At 38.1% G+C, this 19,866-nt stretch overlaps 1 protein-coding gene across 1 annotated transcript in view; it reads right to left on the reverse strand.

Annotated features, from left to right (window-relative positions):
• Positions 1-1,579: 1,579 nt before the first annotated feature.
• CPA3 (carboxypeptidase A3) overlaps positions 1,580-19,866 on the reverse strand; it is a gene marked incomplete at its 5' end in the record, with an annotated part of 34,161 nt that continues 15,874 nt past the window's right edge. Inside the window, 8 exons of the mRNA XM_081088549.1 lie at positions 1,580-2,141; positions 10,333-10,417; positions 12,799-13,001; positions 15,173-15,263; positions 16,523-16,633; positions 17,906-18,007; positions 19,065-19,166; positions 19,276-19,378. Coding sequence (XP_080944675.1) covers positions 1,954-2,141; positions 10,333-10,417; positions 12,799-13,001; positions 15,173-15,263; positions 16,523-16,633; positions 17,906-18,007; positions 19,065-19,166; positions 19,276-19,378 — 985 coding nt within the window. The 3' untranslated portion in view covers positions 1,580-1,953. The remainder of the gene's footprint in view (positions 2,142-10,332; positions 10,418-12,798; positions 13,002-15,172; positions 15,264-16,522; positions 16,634-17,905; positions 18,008-19,064; positions 19,167-19,275; positions 19,379-19,866) is intronic.

A 19,866-nucleotide genomic window follows, 5' to 3' on the forward strand; every position in this document is an offset into this window, starting at 1 on the left:
CTGTCCATTCCATTCAGATCCCTGGGGGAAGGGGTCCAACAAAGGGGAGATGGATTTCTGTACAGTAAAGTCAGGGTGACATAGGGAAAATACATGCCTGTCAGCCTAATCTGGGAACAAATGTAATTGGCTAGAGGGAGTGAAGCCACTGCAAGCACTGAAATTTGGATCCCACATGCAATGATGGAAATACAAAATAACCTAGCCGGATGCTGGACTGGACTGTGCAAATATGGAGCAGAAACTCTGGGCAATGGCTTTAATCTTAGTCCTTCTGAAGACACACTGGATTTTTTCCTTGGTGGGATGGAGGGAGTTGGAACCTTGGATACTGGGGGATTTAATTCCATGTAAATAAATATCACTCATTCTCCCGTGCAAGTCTTCAAGAATTCCTTTTCTCATGACATTGCAGAAAGCCCACTTCCATCAGCAATAGGTGGGGACACAGAGAACTCCCCACTGATAACACTAGGCCATCCTTTTGCTGTTGTGAATATATAAATAATGTTTACTTGTATTTAAGAATATACATATGTAAGCAAAATATATTTTTGAAAATTGAAGATATTCTTTCTTACTAACAGAATGCATGAGAAACCGTGCTTGATTATTAATGCTAGTAGAGTAATATAGAGAATCCTATCTAATAATAGACAAAGATGGTAATTGACCATACCTTCACTATGCCTCCCATTGGCTAATCAGCACAATTTGCAAATTAGCCACCAACAAAGATGGCGGCTAATTTGCATACTGCAGGCAGGGCAGGACAGTGCGAGCCGCCATCTGGGCCCCTCCCCCAGCCAGGACCCTCGTGTACTGCCTAAGCCCTGTGCTGCTTAAGCCCCGCCCCCAGCCGGACCCTGTGTGCTACTTAAGCCCCACGCCACCTAAGCCTCGCCCCCAGCTGGGACACCATAGCAATTAGAGAGCAGGAAAGTGCCGCCCACAGGGAGCACCCAGCAGGGCCTGACCCCGGGTGCCCTGGCGATCCAGTGATCGGTGAGCAGGAAAATGCGGCCTGTAGGCAGCACCCACCAAGGCCTGCTCCTGGGTCGCCATGGCGATCCCAGAGCATGAAAGCGTGGCCCCCGTGTGCGCCTGCTCCTGGGTCACCACAGCAATCCTAGAGCAGGAAAGGGTGGCCTGCAGGCAGCATCCAACCCTGGCCACAGCTCAAGGGAGAGTACAACATGCAGTGGAGGCCAGGAGCCTGAGAGATCAACAGAGAAGGGCACCTGCTCCAAGCCTCCACTGTGTGGCTGGGGGCAGGCCCCCAGCAGACACACACACACACACACACACACACACACACAGAGCCTACTCTGAGCCTCCAATGTGGCTGGGGGCAGACCCCCAGTGGGGACACACACACACACACACACACACACACACACACACACACACACGGGATGCCTGCTCCGAGCCTCTGCTGCCAGACTGTGGCCGTTAGTAGGACATCCACTGAGGGCTCCCAGACTGAAGGGCAGGCTGGGCTGAGGGAACCCCACCCCCCAGTGCACGAATTTCGTGCACTGGGCCTCTAGTATACTTTATAAAAAACAAGATGCATTTTGGAATGTGTTTTATTTTTGCTCTATTAGTACATAAAATGATGAAAATCTGTGAAAATCTCCTTCTGGAGAACCTGAGGATTCTTATTTCTTTCCTGTGACCCACTGTATATCACCTTTGAAAATAGTAAAAATAATACTTTTTTGCTGGGTTCAAACTTTACTTGGAACAAAGAAAGGTAGTTAAAAGCTTTTGTTTAAAGTTATTTGATAAGTTCCCACTGAGAGGAAGTAAAAGCAAAAAGAAATAACATAGGACTTAAATGAGCAAGAGTCAGGTGATGTGGAAGCTTTATTTAGGGATAATTGAAGGTTGACATTCTGGTGAAAAGAACAAAGGAGAATGAATGGCTTATTCCAAACTGAGGGTGATTCTTTAGGAAGTATGTTGGAGGATATACTTGGCAATAAATTTGACAGCTAGCATGGTCTCTTTGCAGGTTGACTTTATCTGAGATTCTGGAAGGAGAAAACCATATTTGCCTTTATCTCGGAGCTCAAAGGCAAATGTATGCTTGATGCCCAGGTTGTAGGCCCAGTCTAAAGATGAACCTGATGTTGGGTCTGTAAAACATAAGTAGTAAATATTTAATTAAAGATAAATACTAATGTTTGTCTTGAAATGGAAATTCACTGGTGTAAATTAGCAATAAAAATAATTATGTGTACAGTTACGAGTAATTGCAGTAATGAATGGGAGTAGTGGTCTGTGTAATACAGAGTGTAGAGTAAAATATAATCATAGCTTTGATACATACATTTTAAAAAATGCTGTGTTTTCAAAATTACATTTTACATGACTCAGCACTCAAAATTGAGTTTGTTTCCTGGCACACAGTCACAGAGGGAGGCATTCTGAACCAGGGCAAGCAGCTGAGGAAATCACCGAGGTGGGGTCACTGGTTGCTGAAATCCCACCAAGGGAAACTACACATATAAACTAGGCAAAGTCACATTCTTTCTAACATTCAGGTTTCTTTATATTCATGTTACTAGGGTAAACTCTTTTTAGAGGAAAAAGACCAAGAAAGTGGAAATCAGTTATCTTAAGGTTGTATTTAACCCCCTAATTTAACTTATCCATGTCAACTTTTAGGAAATTTTACTAAAAATGTTAATTTAGTAAAAAGATTGAAAATATAGACACATCTAGAAGTTATATACACATAAGGTTTATATAAGTGCACATAAATACTAATATGCATTTATGTAATAGAAAAAGTATTTTTTTACACATAAAATAATTTATATTCTAGGACAAGTATTGACATTAACATTTTAGGTTTGAAAGATAAGAATTCAAAGCTGTGATGAGAAAAGAGAGAATACCTATTTCAGTGGAAAGAGATAAGACTGGCTCTTAAATTATTCATCAAATATTTATTGATTCTTTAATATGTATAATACACTTTACTTGGCATTGTGGAGGATGGGAGGTGCAGAGTACAAAGATGAAGACGCCATTGGTGTCTTTAGGAACTTAGAATTTAGTTGAGAGAAGTCAAAGATGCAAAATTAATAGAGACCAGACAGAATATATACGTACCATAGGAAAGGTACAATATTTTATGAAATTTTTAAGGAAAAAAAAAGATTATATGACTGGTGAGGAAGATGGCATTTCATGCTCAATGCCTGCTCCTTCATGATGGAGGTGGTACTGGAGGTGAGCCTTGAAGAAAGGTGTACTTTTTTCAGTTAGAGATGGAAGAAAGGCATTCTGGTCAGGGAACCACAAGGATGGAAAAGCATGGAGGTGTTTTTAGGGACCAGTGACATCCAGTTGTAGGCAAAACTCCGAAAACCTGATAAATCAGGACAAAGTGATTTGTTTGGGAGGCAATAACAGCCATTTTGGTGCTGTACTTAGGATGGTTAATTTGGACTGAAAAGAGTAGAGACTAGATAGGAAGTAGTGCAATAAAAGCCTGAGCTAGTATAGACTCGCCACACTGGGAACAGAATTGAAGCCTCCATGTAAGAAGTACTGGAATGGAAAAGTCACAGAATTTGATAAAAATTAGTGCTATTTCAATTTGGGTGGCTGAAAAAAATTCACATAATTAACACAAAAATAAACTGAGGGTATTTGATGGGGAAAAGAAAGAATAAAGGAAGGAAGACACAAGGATATGTTTAGATCAATCAGGACCTGGAAAAATGAATTTTAAAATTTTGGCAGAAGCATCATAGGTGAAATTGGTTTGCATAAAATCATTATATCTTTTTGGTGGATTAATTCTTTTATTATTATTAATGTCTAGAAAAATTCTTTGCTCTGAAATTTACTTTATCTGCTATTTAATATGGCCACTCCTTCTTTGATTAGTGTTTTCACAATATATATTTTTCAGTTTCAACCTGTCTATGTTATACCCACCATATGTCAATCTATAGTTCCGCCAAAAAAAAGTCTTCAATGAGTTCTACAAGATAATTTTTTTGTTGACAATATTTTCTTAATTTATTGACATTAAAACAATTTTCTTCTTTCAAAGCACATTAGGTGCAAGGAACTTACTGTAATATGATCAAAATAAATAAAAAGAAAACTGAACTAACCTGGGAATTTGGTTATAGACCAAAGGAACCCACAAATGTGATGCTGATAAATTAATGTATTTTTTAAAAATGTTATTGACGGCAGAGAGAACCAAGATGGCGGCATAGGTTAACGCCGGAGTTTGCTGCTTTGAACAACTACTTCAAAAGTGAAACTAAAAGACGGAACGGACATCACCCAGAACAACTGGAACGCTGGCTGAGTGGAAGTCCTACAACTAGGAGGAAAGAGAAACGCATACGGACACTCAGAGGAGGCGCAGTGCTGAAGTCAAATTCTGAGGTGCGGAGTGCGCAGAGCGGGCTGGTGGCGGAGGGCGCGGTTGGCGTTTTCAATCGGGAGGGAGTCGCAGACTCTGAGCTCCAGATACAGGCGAGTCTTTAGGGACCCAGACTCAAACGGGAGAAGCGGGACTGCCTGGCTTCAGTCAGAGCGAGTGCAGCTTTCTCTCCGAGGTTTGCAGCGGGTGCTGGGACTCAGAGAGGCAGAGCCCCTGGGGACAGGACTGAGAGCCGCCATCACTGCTCTCTCGGGCCCACCCTATTGATCCTGTGTGACCCGCCCCGCCCAAGCCCTGCACAGAGGCATTTGCTGGATAGCCTCAGGCAAATGCCAGATTAGCACCTCCCTAGAGGACAGAAGTTCTCTCACTGCTGACACAGCTGATTCTCATAGCCACTTGGCCTGGAGGTCAAACCCTCCCTGGAATTAGCTACAACAATCAAGATTTAACTATACGACCACGAACAAAGACCACTAGGGGGTGCACCAAGGAAGCATAACAAAATGCGGAGACAAAGAAACAGGACAAAATTGTCAATGGAAGATATAGAGTTCAGAACCACACTTTTAAGGTCTCTCAAGAACTGTTTAGAAGCCGCCGATAAACGTAATGAGATCTACAAGAAAACTAATGAGACCCTCGATGTTATATTGGGGAACCAACTAGAAATTAAGCATACACTGACTGAAATAAAGAATATTATACAGACTCCCGACAGCAGAACAGAGGAGCGCAAGAATCAAGTCAATGATTTGAAATGCGAGGAAGCAAAAAACACCCGACCGGAAAAGCAAAATGAAAAAAGAATCCAAAAATGCGAGGATAGTGTAAGGAGCCTCTGGGACAGCTTCAAGCGTACCAACATCAGAATTATAGGGGTGCCAGAAGATGAGAGAGAGCAAGATATTGAAAACCTATTTGAAGAAATAATGACAGAAAACTTCCCTCACCTGGTGAAAGAAATGGACTTACAGGTCCAAGAAGCGCGGAGAACCCCAAACAAAAGGAATCCAAAGAGGACCACACCAAGACACATCATAATTAAAATGCCAAGAGCAAAAGATAAAGAGAGAATCTTAAAAACAGCAAGAGAAAGAAACTCAGTTACCTACAAGGGAGTACCCATACGACCGTCAGCTGATTTCTCAACAGAAACTTTGCAGGCCAGAAGGGAGTGGCAAGAAATATTCAAAGTGATGAATACCAAGAACCTACAACCAAGATTACTTTATCCAGCAAAGCTATCATTCAGAATTGAAGGTCAGATAAAGAGCTTCACAGATAAGGAAAAGCTAAAGGAGTTCATCACCACCAAACCAGGATTATATGAAATGCTGAAAGGTATCCTTTAAGAAGAGGAAGAGGAAGAAAAAGGTAAAGATACAAATTATGAACAACAAATATGCATCTATCAACAAGTGAATCTAAGAATCAAGTGAATAAATAATCCGATGAACAGAATGAACTGGTGATTATAATAGAATCAGGGACATAGAAAGGGAATGGACTGACTATTCTTGGGGGGGAAAGGGGTGTGGGAGATGCGGGAAGAGACTGGACAAAAATCGTGCACCTATGGATGAGGACAGTGGGTGGGGAGTGAGGGCGGAGGGTGGGGCGGGAACTGGGAGGAGGGGAGTTATGGGGGGAAAAAGAGGAACAAATGTAATAATCTGAACAATAAAGATTTAATTAAAAAAATAAAAATGTTATTGACATGCATTAAATATAATAACCAGCACTTTTATATCAACACTAAGTGAAAATTCTATTTGAAACAAGAGCTGAAGCTAGAGATACATGGTCATAAGTTGAAATATTTTCTCTGCCCTTCTGTTTGTTAATATAATCTCAGTTTGAATTTCTCTTAGTAGATAGTCATTGGATGTTGTAAGCTACAAATTTGAGGTTTTGATTTTCTTCTTTTCCAAATGTATTATGGGGAACAGCAGTAGGTGGAGAAACAGGAATACATCTAGCAATTTTGGTGATTTGAAAGGCAAAAAAAAAAGGCACTTTGAAATTAACTTTTTAATTCATGATGTAACTCACAAATGGATGATATTAATAATGATATAAGTGACCTGAATTCTATTAATTCTTGCTAACCAAGTACTATTTCTAAGATGGTAAAGGATTGGATATGCTGTCAATATGTATATGTAACTATTTCACAATCTTTTAACATCAATTTTATGATCTAAATGTTGCTGCTTGTGTCAGAGAACTTGGTATACCACTTGACTGAGGTCTGAAATGCTGATTTTTGTTCCTGTTCTGCTCTAACTAATAAAATCTTTCTGTATGTAAATTTTACAGACTAAAAATCAGGGACTAACCTAAATAAGATCAGTGGTTGTCAAACCTAGTTTCATCTTAGACTCTCTTTGGGTGCTTCAAAAAGATGCAAGTGCCTGGACCCAGCACAAACTAATGAGATCAGATTGCGATGGGGCGGGGCCTGATCACCTGTGTATTTTAAAAGTTCCTCAGATGACTCTAATGGGAAGTGAGGCTTAAGAACCATGAATTACATCAATGATTTTCAACTGGTGTGCCACAAGAATTTTTAAAATATGCAATACCTGACTATATATATGGGGTACTGAGTTCTTTCCTCTTAGATTGCCAAATAAAAAATTCACAACAGCCAGCACAACAACAATAGCCATCCCGTGTGAATGAATCAAAACTATATCTTTTTTTTTGTCAAGAAATATATTTTCTGTTGTGCAGCAGAATTTTAATAATTAGTTTATGTGTGCAATGAGATTAAAAAAGCTGAAAACCAATGAATTAGATAATCTTTTAAAGTTTAAATTTTTTTTGGCTTTAAGTTATTTGCTATATTTGCTTCTTAGGTTCAAATTGCAAACATTTATTTTTTTCTGGAGGTCAGAGATCTCTCCACTATTTGGGTTTTTTAAATGCTCCCTCAGACCTTTTCTTCTATCTCTATCAATTCAAAGAGAGAAAAATACTGGTGAATGCTGGATGCTTTGTTCAAATCCCGGGACTTGTTAAGTAACAATCAGGTTATCAGAATGAGTAAGTTTTAATTGTGGGTGCCTTTATTTTCTATTCTTAGCAAATCAACCATTTTGTACCCCTTACTTCTCATGAATGTTTAACATTCAATCAGGTGCTTTATTGAAGCCGTCACTCCTAAGAGTTTTGAACATCTATCAAGCTGCTGCAGCCCTGTATGAAAGAGGCAATGCTTTTTCAATCTGAATCTCTTAAAAAAATCTTTTAATATCATATAATACAAAGTTTAAAATATTGCTATACAGATGTATACAATAGTAATTCCTCTTCACTCTATCCTCTCCGTTAGAGAGTGACACAGGACGGCATGGAGCCATGGTATCTTTGGCTATCTGCCAGTTAGAATGTAACTCCTTGCGAGTAGTCTTTGTGTCTCAACTCTTCTCACCTATCTCTCAAAGCTCCAAAATGCTGGGCAATTATTAGATAGGTGCTCCATAAATTAAATGATTGTGATGCAATGCCATGCATAGCTCTACTCTGCTCATAATTTGCATATATAGATGTGGAAAGTGTGAGAGTAATAATCCTTTGATTTTCTAGTTGCCAGTTGAAAAATGTGTTCCTGTTTAGAACTCTTTGTTCTTTGATGCTAAGAATACCTGTGAGTTTTTTCTGTTTATGGTTGTAAGAATTGCTCTTACATCATATCTGGTGGCTTATCTGGCCCTGCTATTTTTCAGTATCCACAAAGTATGCTGCCATTTTAAACTGGTGTTCTAGTCTGTTCTCTTGGTCTTTGCTTTGCTTTTTGTCTATTCACGTAGCTGGGTATATCATTTGTTTTGAAATCCGGTTGTCCTCCACTTGTATGTATAATGAATTCCTGGCATGTTGCAGCATGATCTGTTTGGATGCTGGTGATTGGCTGTGTCACTGTACATTTTCTTCAATGTACAATGACTGGTTGATAGGTGATTGCTGCTGAATGTTCTGTAGGAATGGGACTTGTCAGTTTCTTTTAATTTTTTTTAGTCATTAATCCAATTCCATAAAAAGGAGCCTCTAATAAGTTGGCTCTAGAAGTTGTATGTGGTGGCTACAGCATTTTCAAATTTCATGGCAATTGTTAGTTCAAAGTTTATACTTTTAGCTTGGGTTAAGAAAGTGGTTTATAAGGTGTGGCAGGTAAAGTTATTGCAAGAAATCCATGCATTTAAAAAGTATAATGGAAGTAAGCATGTGTTTTTGGTGGTGATGAGTTGTCCATGAAATGCAGTCTTTATGCTAAAAATATTGGCTAGTTTTAGAGAGTGACGCAGGCTATATCAAATCTAGTCTTGTGGTTTCAATCCATGTTTACTCTTTTTGGGTAAGTCAGGACACCGCTTTCATTGAGCAAGTTTGTGACAATTATGTTTGATGTTGTCCATGCCCTGCACTGTGCTAAATATTATGTGGTCTAAGAGGAGATTGGATGTATAATTCTTGCTTTTGAGGAATTAAATTTTGTTAAGAAGTTAAGATTTTGTAAATAATTTCATTAGGAATTTTCCATAAAGTTTGGGCCTAAGAACTGAAGCCCAAATGTAAATGGTTTGGAGAAAAAGCAATTTTTACTAAAGTATTTCCACATTAACACCAATGGGATCTAGCCAGAAGAGCAAACATGATCTCACTTTCTAGGGTCTGAATTAATGGCCTTTGGTGAAAACCAAATGAATGTATTTTCATTGCTTGAAAATAGAAAAGCCTGATTATTTTAGCTGAAAAAAACAAAAAGGAAAAAACTATGCATAGTGGTCAAAATCATGGGCTTTGTTTTTTGTTAAAACCTGGGAATCAGCTAGTTACAAGTATTGCCCCGTCATAGGGTATTCTGAGGATATTTGGTCATGGTCACAGGTACTGTTCTGTAGTTTCTTTTTGCCTTTCGATAATATATTATTTACTGGCTTGTAAGAAATATAAGTCAGTAATATAAAATGCAAATTATTAGAAAGTCTAAAAATAGGGAAGAATAAGAAGTACAGAGACACTAAAATAAAACAACAGAACTAGAGGCCTGTGACCTCCTTTCTTAATTCAATATAGATTTCAGTTAAACACATTAGGAAGGGGCTGGTGAGAGAGATAGGAAACTGGTTTTATATGATCAAAGTGGCTGAAACTGTTGGCTTCCCCATTTTCTCATCAGGAGTTCAGGAAAAGACTATGTTTGCCCGGGGGACTAGCCTAAGTAAGAAAGAACCCAGTTAAAGTTAAATGATTAAAAAAGAAAGTATTCCCTGCTGGGTGGTTCAGCTGATTGGATCATTGTCCTGTATACCAAAAGGTTGTGGGTTTGATTCCTGGTCAGGGCACATACCTATGATGTAGATTTGGAAGGCAGCTATGCTCACCACTATACCACCAACGCCCTATGATGTAGATTTGATCTTCGGTAGAGGCACATACAGGAGGCAACTGATTGATATTTCTTTCTCTCTCTTTTCCCCTCTCTAAAAAAACACAATAAAAACACATCCTCGGGTGAGGATTAAAAAGAAAAAAGTATCAACTCTGTTCTAATTAATTCTTATCATTCCTGAGAGTAAAATGTTGTGTAGCTGGGAACAAGTTAAGAAGATGGGAACAAGAAGAGGATGGATTAAACTCTAAATTTGTTTTGAATTACTTCTGTTGACCTCATAACCTTGTAAAAAGTTCAGTATAATTTGTTTCTAGAAATATGTTATCCTCATCAATCGCAGATTTTATCCCCCAGATTCACATATAATTCAAAATCACCTGTTAAAAGTAAAGGTTAAATTAGCAATTCCAATTGTTCTAATATAAATTTACAAATTCTATACTTTTCTTAAATAATCATAAAAAAAGAATTAGGGAAAATGACACAGTAAATAATAGGAAAACCTTACAAATTGTTGATGCTATTGGGCCATAGATGTAGTGGGTTGCATATCGAGTTGATAAAGCATCAGTGCCGATCTTTGCAACTTTGGCCTGTAGAGAAAGGGAAGTTAGGAAGTTAGGGTACTATGTAAATGCCATTAATTTACTGGGGATTTAAAAAGTCAATTATACTGGTTATTTTTCATTTGAAGATCAAAATTAAATAAATGGTTAAATGAGAAATGTATTTTCAGTAAGATATATTGTCATTGTGAAGACTTCTAAATGTGGAATCAGTTATCTGCAATAATGTCATATCTCATTTTGTGTTTCTACACATTCTTTTCTCTCTCTCCTTTTCTTCCTCCCTCTCTCACTTCCTCTGTTTCTTTATTCCATCATTTCTTATAAAAAATCATATCTTTCTTCTTCCTCTCAGACTTTGTTCTGTCTTTAGTTTTTTTAGCTTTAGTATTTTATTTTATGTTTTTAAATTAAATTTACTGGGGTGACATTGGTTAATAAGATCACATAGGTTTCAAGTGTACATTTCTATGATACATGATCTGTATATTGCATTGTGTGCCCACCACCCAAAGTCAAATCATCTTCCATCACCATATATTTAGCCCCTTAAAACCTTTACTATCTCCTACCCCCTTTCCCTCTGGTAACCACCATACTGTTGTCTGTGTCTATGAGTTTTAGTTTTATAACCCACATGGTTCTTAGTTTTTTCTGACTGACTTATTAGATTAGCATAATATTCTCAAGGTCCATCCATCCTGTCACTGGCTTCAGATTTTTGTCTCTTCCAAGCCTGCTTCTCTCTTGTCCCTCCTTTCTTTGTCTTTATAGGTTCCACATCGCCATAGGACTATCTCTGCTTCAGATTTTAGCATGCCAAGGGAAGAAAGGTGGTTTACCTCTCTCTAAAATAGTTCTGTGAGCCCTGGCTAGTTTTGCTCAGTGGACAGAGCATCAGCCTGTGGACTGAAGGGTCCCGGGTTTGATTCAGGTCAGGGAGCTCCATCCTCAGTGCGGGGTGTGCTGGAGGCAGCCAATCAATGATTCTCTCTCATCATTGATGTTTCTATCTCTCTCTCCCTCTCCCTTCCTCTCTGAAATCAATCTCCCTTCTTCTCTGAAATCAATAAAAAATGTATTTTAAAAAGTAGTTCTGTGAAATTAGAGTTTTATTTCCAGAGTAGCATTTCATGACCTTTAACACACATTAGTATTTTGTGCTATGAGAATGATTTATTGGAACAAACTTTAGGGAAATATAGTCACTAACATATTTGTACTCTAAGTGAAGATTTTTTTAGTCTATATATAGTTAAGAAATATATTTTTCTTAATTTAGTTGCTTTGTAAATACTCTTTATTAAAATAGTTTGGTGTGCATATTTCTATTTTTTTAATCCATAATGCCATTTTCCTAAAGGCAGATTGAGATTGCATTGGTGTGTCCTTGTATAGGTAGGTTATTAATACTCATGGATTCATATTTTCACCTATTTGGTTAAAGAAATGATTCTTGGGCCATAGGTTGCTTGTATGTTTTCTTAGTTGTATATGTACAGATGGTTATAATGATTGGTCCAAATATCTGCTTCAACTCAAAATTAAATGCTGTTTTGCTGAAACAATTAACTGAAGTCATAATGACAATTGTGATCTCTTAAAAAATTAAAAATAATTTCATGAGGTAGTGTTTGAACCATAGCTTTTACTCGCTGTGTTATATTTGCCAACTACCATGGGATCTGGGACACTGGATGTTATCTGCTTTATTTCTTTTCTTCCACAGCAATTAAAAGTATTTATTTATTTATATGGATATTCATGTATTCACATTGCCAATTCCTGCGATTCACTGAAATCCATATGTAGAATTCCTTCTTTTTTTCTTTTTCTTTTTTTTTTTTTTTATGAAGCTAACAAATTTCCATAGAATGGAAAAGGATGCTTAGTGGATTCTAGTTCTGAAAAGACTGAGTTCTTAGTGAGGAAGTTTCACAAACATCCTTTGATAGTAATAGTCTTCCTTTGGATACTAAAAGTATTAAGATAATTTCCAAGCTGATCTGGAGATTAAAAATACAACAGTATTCTTAAATCTGGTGTCTCAGGGAATAGCAGATGTCTTTGCTAGTCTATTAGGCTTTTACTGTGTGTGGTTTTTACAGTATGATGTATTGTAAATGTTTATCTATGCAGTTATAGAATTTTACCCTGATGGCCCAGACATTTCTTCTTACTGGCTTTATCTTATAATCATGTTGAAAGATTTTTATTAACTGTATACTTTTATCACATGAAAATTAATCTAAGGATTATGATTTTTAACTCCAAGGTAAACTTCATTTGTTCTTTTCTTTGGTATTAAAATGTGGAATTCTTTTAACTTAACCCAAGTTGTTAATGAAGAATAGACTGAAAGTCAATGGTGGTGTGAAGACAGAAGCTACAGGAATTTTGCTACATACCAATTCCTCCTGGTTAGGTGGCAATTCTGATGTGTATCCATAGGGAAACAATAGCATCTGGGAGTAGGAGTGCATGGTGATGTAGCCCTTGATTGATTTCAGGTGGCTTCGAATGAAGTCAGTGACAGCTTTGGTCTCCTTCTCAGACTCTGCGGTGGGACCCCCATAGATTTCCTCACATGGGTCATTGGTGTCAGGAAAAGCTGCAGAGGGAGTGAATGGAGGAGATCACAGTCTGATCCCCCTCAGCACAGCCCCACTTCTTCTGATGGGGATTCACAAAATGCTTTAAGCAGGTTAGTCTCCCAGATTCACAGGCCCCCTCTGTGTTTCTGGTATGATAGTCACTGCAGACTAACTTTGTACACACAGCCCAGAGTGTATCAGATTTAGCCCAGTGGAATATCTTAGCCTTGTTTATTTCTCCTCCTTTTCCCAGTCTCAGTAGTAATACACCAGAAGCAGTCCAGGGCAGGTGGCCAGACAAAACCCAGTTCCAATTCAACCCAGCTCTAACTTGCTGGCTATGTTCTTTGAGCCCGAGTGACTTCAACCTGTTTCAGCAGGCAGCCCTCAATCAGGGAAGCTGTTACTATCATATTCATTATGGTAGAATAGAATTAAAAGTTGAGGTGGTATTTTCAACAAAGTTAGGTTATGAAAAATATTATGAATTGGGGTAGTGGTAATTTCTCTTTGAATATATATAACTAGAGGCCCAGTGCACAAAAATTTGTGCACTCGGGCGGGAGGGGTCTCTCAGCCCGGCCTGTGCCCTCTCGCAGTCTGGGACCCCTCAGGGGATTACCACCTGCTGGCTTAGGCCCGCTCCCCAGGGGATTGGGCCTAAAATGGCAATCAGACATCCCTCTGGAAGCCCCGCAGCCCTCAGGGGATGTCCACTTGCCAGCAGGAAGCAGGCCTAAACTGCAGTCGGACTTCCTTAGCGCTGCTGAGGAGGCAGGAGAGGCTCCCACAACCACCGCTGTACTGGCAGCCATCAGCCTGGCTTGTGGCTGAGCAGAGCTCCTCCCATGTGAGAGTGACCTGACCACCAGAGGACAGCTCCTGCATTGAGTATCTGCCCCCTGGTGGTCAGTGTGTGTCATAGTGACCAGTCATTCCCAGTCATTCTGCTATTAGGGTCAGTTTGCATATTACCCTTTTATTATATAGGATAGCGCCCTGGTGAATTGGTGGGGGCCAGCTGGTTTGCCCTGAAGGGTGTCCTGGATCAGGGTGGGGGTCCCGCTTGGGTGCGTGGCCAGTCTGGATGAGGGGATGATGGCTGTTTGCAGCTGATCACACCCCCTTCAGGGTGGGGGTCCCCACTGGGGTGCCTGGCCCGTCTGGGTGAGGGGCTAAGGGCCGTTTTCAGGCTGGCGGGTGACTGAAGCTCCCAACCTCTCCTTTTTTTTTCTTTCTTTTTTTTTTTTTTTTTATTCTGGGATTTATTTACCTTCTATGGCTGTCACTGGAACTGAGAGCCGGCTTTAGCTCTGAGGCCCGGCTCCAGCTCTGAGACCTCGGCTGCTGAAAGCAGGTATCTGGATTTGTTTGGGTTCTATAATTGAAACACTGTCGCAGCTCCAGCTCTGAGGCCCAGCTGGCTGAAAGCAGGTTTCTGGGGTTTGTTTAGCTTCTATAATTGCAACATTGTTTCTTAGAGTGCAGCTCAGAGGCCGGCAGCGGCAGGAGGGGAGCCTTGGCTTCCTCCATCACTGGAGCAAGCAAGCCTCCTATTCGCTTCAGCTGCCTGGCTGCTGGCCGCCATCTTGGTTGGCAGTTAATTTGCATATCGCCCTGATTAGCCAATGGGAAGTGTGTCAGAGGTATGGTTAATTACCATGTTTGTCTATTATTAGATAGGATGATCAAGTCATATTTGTGTAGCAAGTATAAGTCATCTGGTGTAGCAGGTCTTTGCTTATTATTATTACTGCATTTCCATTAAACCTTTTCAATTTCTCTCTCTCCATATGTTTCTTTTCACTGAACATCTGAAGACCTACCTGTATGTTGGTTTTAACTACTGGCATTTCTCAGCTTTTATCGGAATCGGATGAGGATGCACACCTGAGATCTGTCTTCAGATTATCTGAATTTTTGTACCTCTGGATTGTGCTTGATTTCAGCAAGCTAAATATATTAAGTGAGAGATGGTTTGATAAATAATCCCATGCCCCACTTCCTCCCATACAATAAAACATTCATAATATTTCTATTGTAGTGATGATTATCTTTCCTTTTTCAGATTAGAAAATTAACACCACAGAGCTAATACATATCTTTACTGAAATAAGTAGGTGGTTTAAGTAAATTCAGTGTCTAAACACTCTTTATAGCTCTTTTGCTTGAGATCAAGTCAACTCACAGTTCCACGAGGCATTAAAGTTCCTGTTGAGGTCAGTGCCAATGCATTTGGAGCCTGGGTTCTTGGAACGATTTTTTCTCCACATGCGGTTCTGCAGGATCAAGTGATGGAAGTGTTTACAGCAGATCAGTTTGTGTTTTTCAGGTTTATCATTTCAGACCCTCTCTGCAAGTGTCTACCGCTTTACTGGAAATCTATCCAGTTAAACTGAGGCCCTTTATTATAAAGAAAAATATACTGTTTTTGCATAACATAATATTTTCAGAAATATTGCTTTTTATATTGATATTCTAAGTTAGTTTTAAAAACTGTTGATTAGTTCTCAGTATTAGAAAAGATAGATGATGTCCTGAAATTACCTATACTTTAAATTATAACTTCATTACATCTTTCACCATTTATAGATTCAGATACAACACAGTTCAAATTGTGACTGCATACTTTTCAGAAAAGAACTTGATGATATAGTATTTGTCTGGAAGTTTGTTATTAATCTTATTTAGCAACAGCAGGGAAATAAAGGATCCTGTTAAAAGACAGACAGATATCTGTGCCACTTTTTAATTTATTTTTGATACAATATTCCTCCTCAAATTCTGTCCCAAGTTGATGGAATAGAGTGACATTTACTTTGAAGTCAATGTGTTCATAATATCTTTAAAGAACTTGTATTCTTAGCTAAAATGTGCTTTTGCCAATATATAACATACATTTAAAAATAATTACTGTTTTATTTTCTTTTCCACACTACCAGTTTCAGCAACAAAAATTTTATATTATTTCTTTTTATTCATTTACTTTTATTGTTGAAAGTATTACAGATGTCCCCTTCCCTTTTTTCACCATTGACCCCTTCCATCCCATACCCACCCTCCCAGGCCTTCAACACACTGTTGTCTGTGTCCAAAATTTTATATTATTTCAAAGACATCTATGTAGCTAGGAAACCTTGCTTGTCTTAGTCTGAAATTGAGATTTTTGTTTTGTTTTTTTTTGTTAATTCTCACCGAGAATATTTTTCCCATTGATTTTTAGAGAGAGTGGAAGGGAGGGGGAAGAGGGAAAAGAGAGAGATACACATTGGTTGGTTGCCTCCTGCACAGCCAGGACCTGGGAAGGGAGATGAAACCTGCAACTCAGGTACGTGCCCTTGACTGGGAATCAAATCCCAGACCCTTAGGGGTGTGTGTGTGTGTGTGTGTGTGTGTGTGTGCGCGCGCGCGCGCGCTAATGCTCTAACTATTGAGCACACCAACCAAGGCAGTTACCCAAATCTTAAACTTATTGCATAGCAATTAGTCAGTAAATAATATATTATCTAAATACAAAAGAGTAACTACAGAACAGTACCTGTGTCCATGACCAAATATACCCATCAATGTTGAACACAGGAAGAACGTAAAAATTCATTCGGTCCAGGAGTTTGGTCATAATTTTGTTTTTCCCATAAGTTTTGGTTGCCTGTGGGATAAGAAAAAAGCTGAAGCTATTGGTGTAAAGTTTAGTTATCATGTGGAAAGTTGTGGTTATAATAGTAATAACTGCCACTCCTTAAGTCATTTGCCCAAGGTCACATGATTTCAAACATATTTCTCCTAAACTGCAGAAAAATAAATGACCCATATAGATGACAGAAAAAAATGACATTTATTTAGATTAATTAAATTAATTAAACTGAGCCTTATTTACAGGATCATTTCATTATTGAGACTTGTATCATTTCAAATGTAACATGCAAGATACATTTCATAGGGAGAATAGAGTCAAGTAAAAAATTAGCACAACTTATTTTAAATAGATTATTTGCCTCACATTCCTATGGACATATGGATTGAGTTTGTAAACATAAGAATATGTAAATATTGGAGAGGGTTCATAAATTAATAAGATTAAAGAAAAAGTGTTCTATTGATAACTCAAGCGTTTAGAAATTGACCAACTTTTTTCCTCACATCTGACTGAAATTTCTCTAAGTATCTGGACTTTCTATAGCTACCTAAAATCTCTGTCATCCTTTTTGGAAAATCTCTCTGGGTACAGCTATACTGGAGCCAGGAGATATCTGATAGTCTTATGATTGATTTCCTTTATGGGTTGCATAAGGGGACCTTGGGCCCTGCTGGAAGAGTTAAAACAGGGCAGGGATAAATCAGTTCTACTTGCAGATTCATTACCAGTGAAACTATCCATGCCCAGAAAGCCACTGTCATGTATTGCTTACATAAGCTGTGGCAAGAGAAAGTTAAACGTAGTAGTAGTCAGAATAAAATAGAAATAGAGTGAGAGGAATAACAAACTTAAAAAAGGTGAGTCATTTTTAACTTGGGAAGGGAATTCAAGTATGCAAAGTGTATGTGTGGCCAATGAAACACCAAAACAGAAATTAAAGATCTGTGCTTTGAGCTTACTGAAGAAAGGCCACGTTTGTGGATTGTAATATTAAAATAGTTTCAGATTTTCCATACTAACTATAAGAAAAGCTCTCATTTTGTAACAAAAGAACTTTCTTTTCATTTTCTAAGCTGTCAGCTGGAATTTAAGAAGTCTGAAGGAAGGTGTCAATTGTTTTTATAAAAACAATGCTGAGTAAAATCGGAGCATTTATTTCCTGGCAGCACCAAATATAAGCTTGTCCAGTTCAGTGGAACTCCACTCATTTGGAAGGTTGCCACTCAGTGAGGTGCTGAGACTTGATAATCAGGGGAGGGTTGTATGGGTGTTCCATTCACTTACCTGATAGACGAACCATTGACAGAATGCTGGGGAGATCCATTCTCGTGCGTGAATGCCACAGTCCATAAAAATAGCTTTTCTTCTTTCATCCTTTTTCCCAATCTGTTTAAAAATAAAATCAAGATATTTTGCACGAATTCACAGATTGATCTCTTATTTCTTATTGTCCTATAGCTCATTCACATTCTCAAAGCAATTCTTTACCGTTTCCCGTTGAGTGAGTACCTGTGTAAGCACTTATGTTCTCAGGTAGGACCGTGGCATTTATCCTTAAATGTCTATACATAAGTCATAATTTATTCTATAGTGTATTTTTCAAAAGTTTTCCCTAGTGTCAGAGTTGCTTTTAGGGTTATTTTTAAAAGTCACAATCTATTGCTTTTTATTTTATTTTATTTTATTTTATTTTATTTTATTTTATTTTATTTTATTTTATTTTACTGCTAATATCCTTTGGTCTGAGACATAGATTATATATAAAATTGCTTCTGTTTCTGTCATTTTCTTTTGTTTTTCTGTCTTCCTAATCTTGGGGATATTTTGCTTGGATTGGACAAGATTTTGTGATTGTGTTTGAAGTGGATGTTCGAAGGGCTGTCATTTTGAAGAGAGGTTAGATTTGTTTTGTGCGGTTGGAGAGAATGGATGGATGGGAGTTTAGGGTCAGGAAGGGCTTCCCAGTTATTAAGGGAATGCATCAAAATCCAGCAGCAGCTGACTGGTAATGATCAGCTCAGTTATAGAAGGGAATCCCCTTCAACATGGGGTGGAAATGCCTCATTGTTCTGGGATCCTATGATTCCATGATTCTTAAATTTATATTTTCTTCATGATATTTTAGTAACAGTTTCACTGAATTTTAATGGGATGAAAACTGTTTTATACACCAGAGACATCATAAACTCTTATAATAAAGATACAGGATAAGTAAGATGTTTGTCTGCATTTATCCACTGTATCTGACAAATGGTTTAATCAGGAACTTTTTTGGTTCAACCTGAAACCAACTGTTACTTCTATTCTAAAATGTCTAGAGCTTAAATGTCCTTAAAAAATAACTTTTTATTGTATCAAAATTAGCTATATGTGGCAAAAAGTAACTTTAAAATTCATGTTTTTCAACAATAATAAGAATCAGTAGTTCCTGAGTTATTTTTACCTTGAGAACATACAGTGGATTATCTTCAACAGTAGTTCCAATTTTAATACGAGAGACCATGTCAGGATGCTTATGCACCATTTTTTCAGTCCAAGCAACAATCTTAAGAACAAAAGCAATTTGAGGAATTAGAATAAAAGAAAAATAAGTGACAATAAATGTTGAGGATAACTCTTTTTTTCTTTTTGGAAGCACAGGCATTTTACTGTACCTTGTCCCAGGCATTGTATTTTGCATAGCTGTGCCTGCCTGGGATATCTTCTTTAACATCAAACTGCTTCTCAATTGCTTCTTGTAGATCATGAATCAAGATTCTGTTTGACAGAGGAATGATAAAATGCACATTTACTAGGGAAAGAAAAACACATTTATCTTTAATTTGCAGAAATTTTCTCTTCCCTTTTCTTTATCTTAGATCAGATTATTCTCTTACCATAGCCTTTAGACATGCCATGTGTCTGGCTTCAGATATTTCCATTTATTTACAGCTGTGCTGTCCAATATAATAGTCTATAGCCACACATGACTATAGAACACTTAAAATGTGCTTGTCCAAACATGGATATTGCTGTACATGTGAAATAGCTCACTAATACGTTATATTCATTACATGTTGAAATACTATTGTGCATATGCTAGATTGAATAAAATATTTTGTCAATATTGGTTTTTTAATGTGGTTACTAGAATATTTAAAAGCATGCAGGTGGCTTGCATTATACTGCTGTTGGTCAGTGCCACTCTATAGTCACTCACAATCTTTCTTCAGAGCACACACATTCACAACATACAACACAGACAA

The sequence above is a fragment of the Myotis nattereri genome (assembly GCF_964212035.1).
Source record: "Myotis nattereri genome assembly, chromosome: 3".
Taxonomy (NCBI): domain Eukaryota; kingdom Metazoa; phylum Chordata; class Mammalia; order Chiroptera; family Vespertilionidae; genus Myotis; species Myotis nattereri.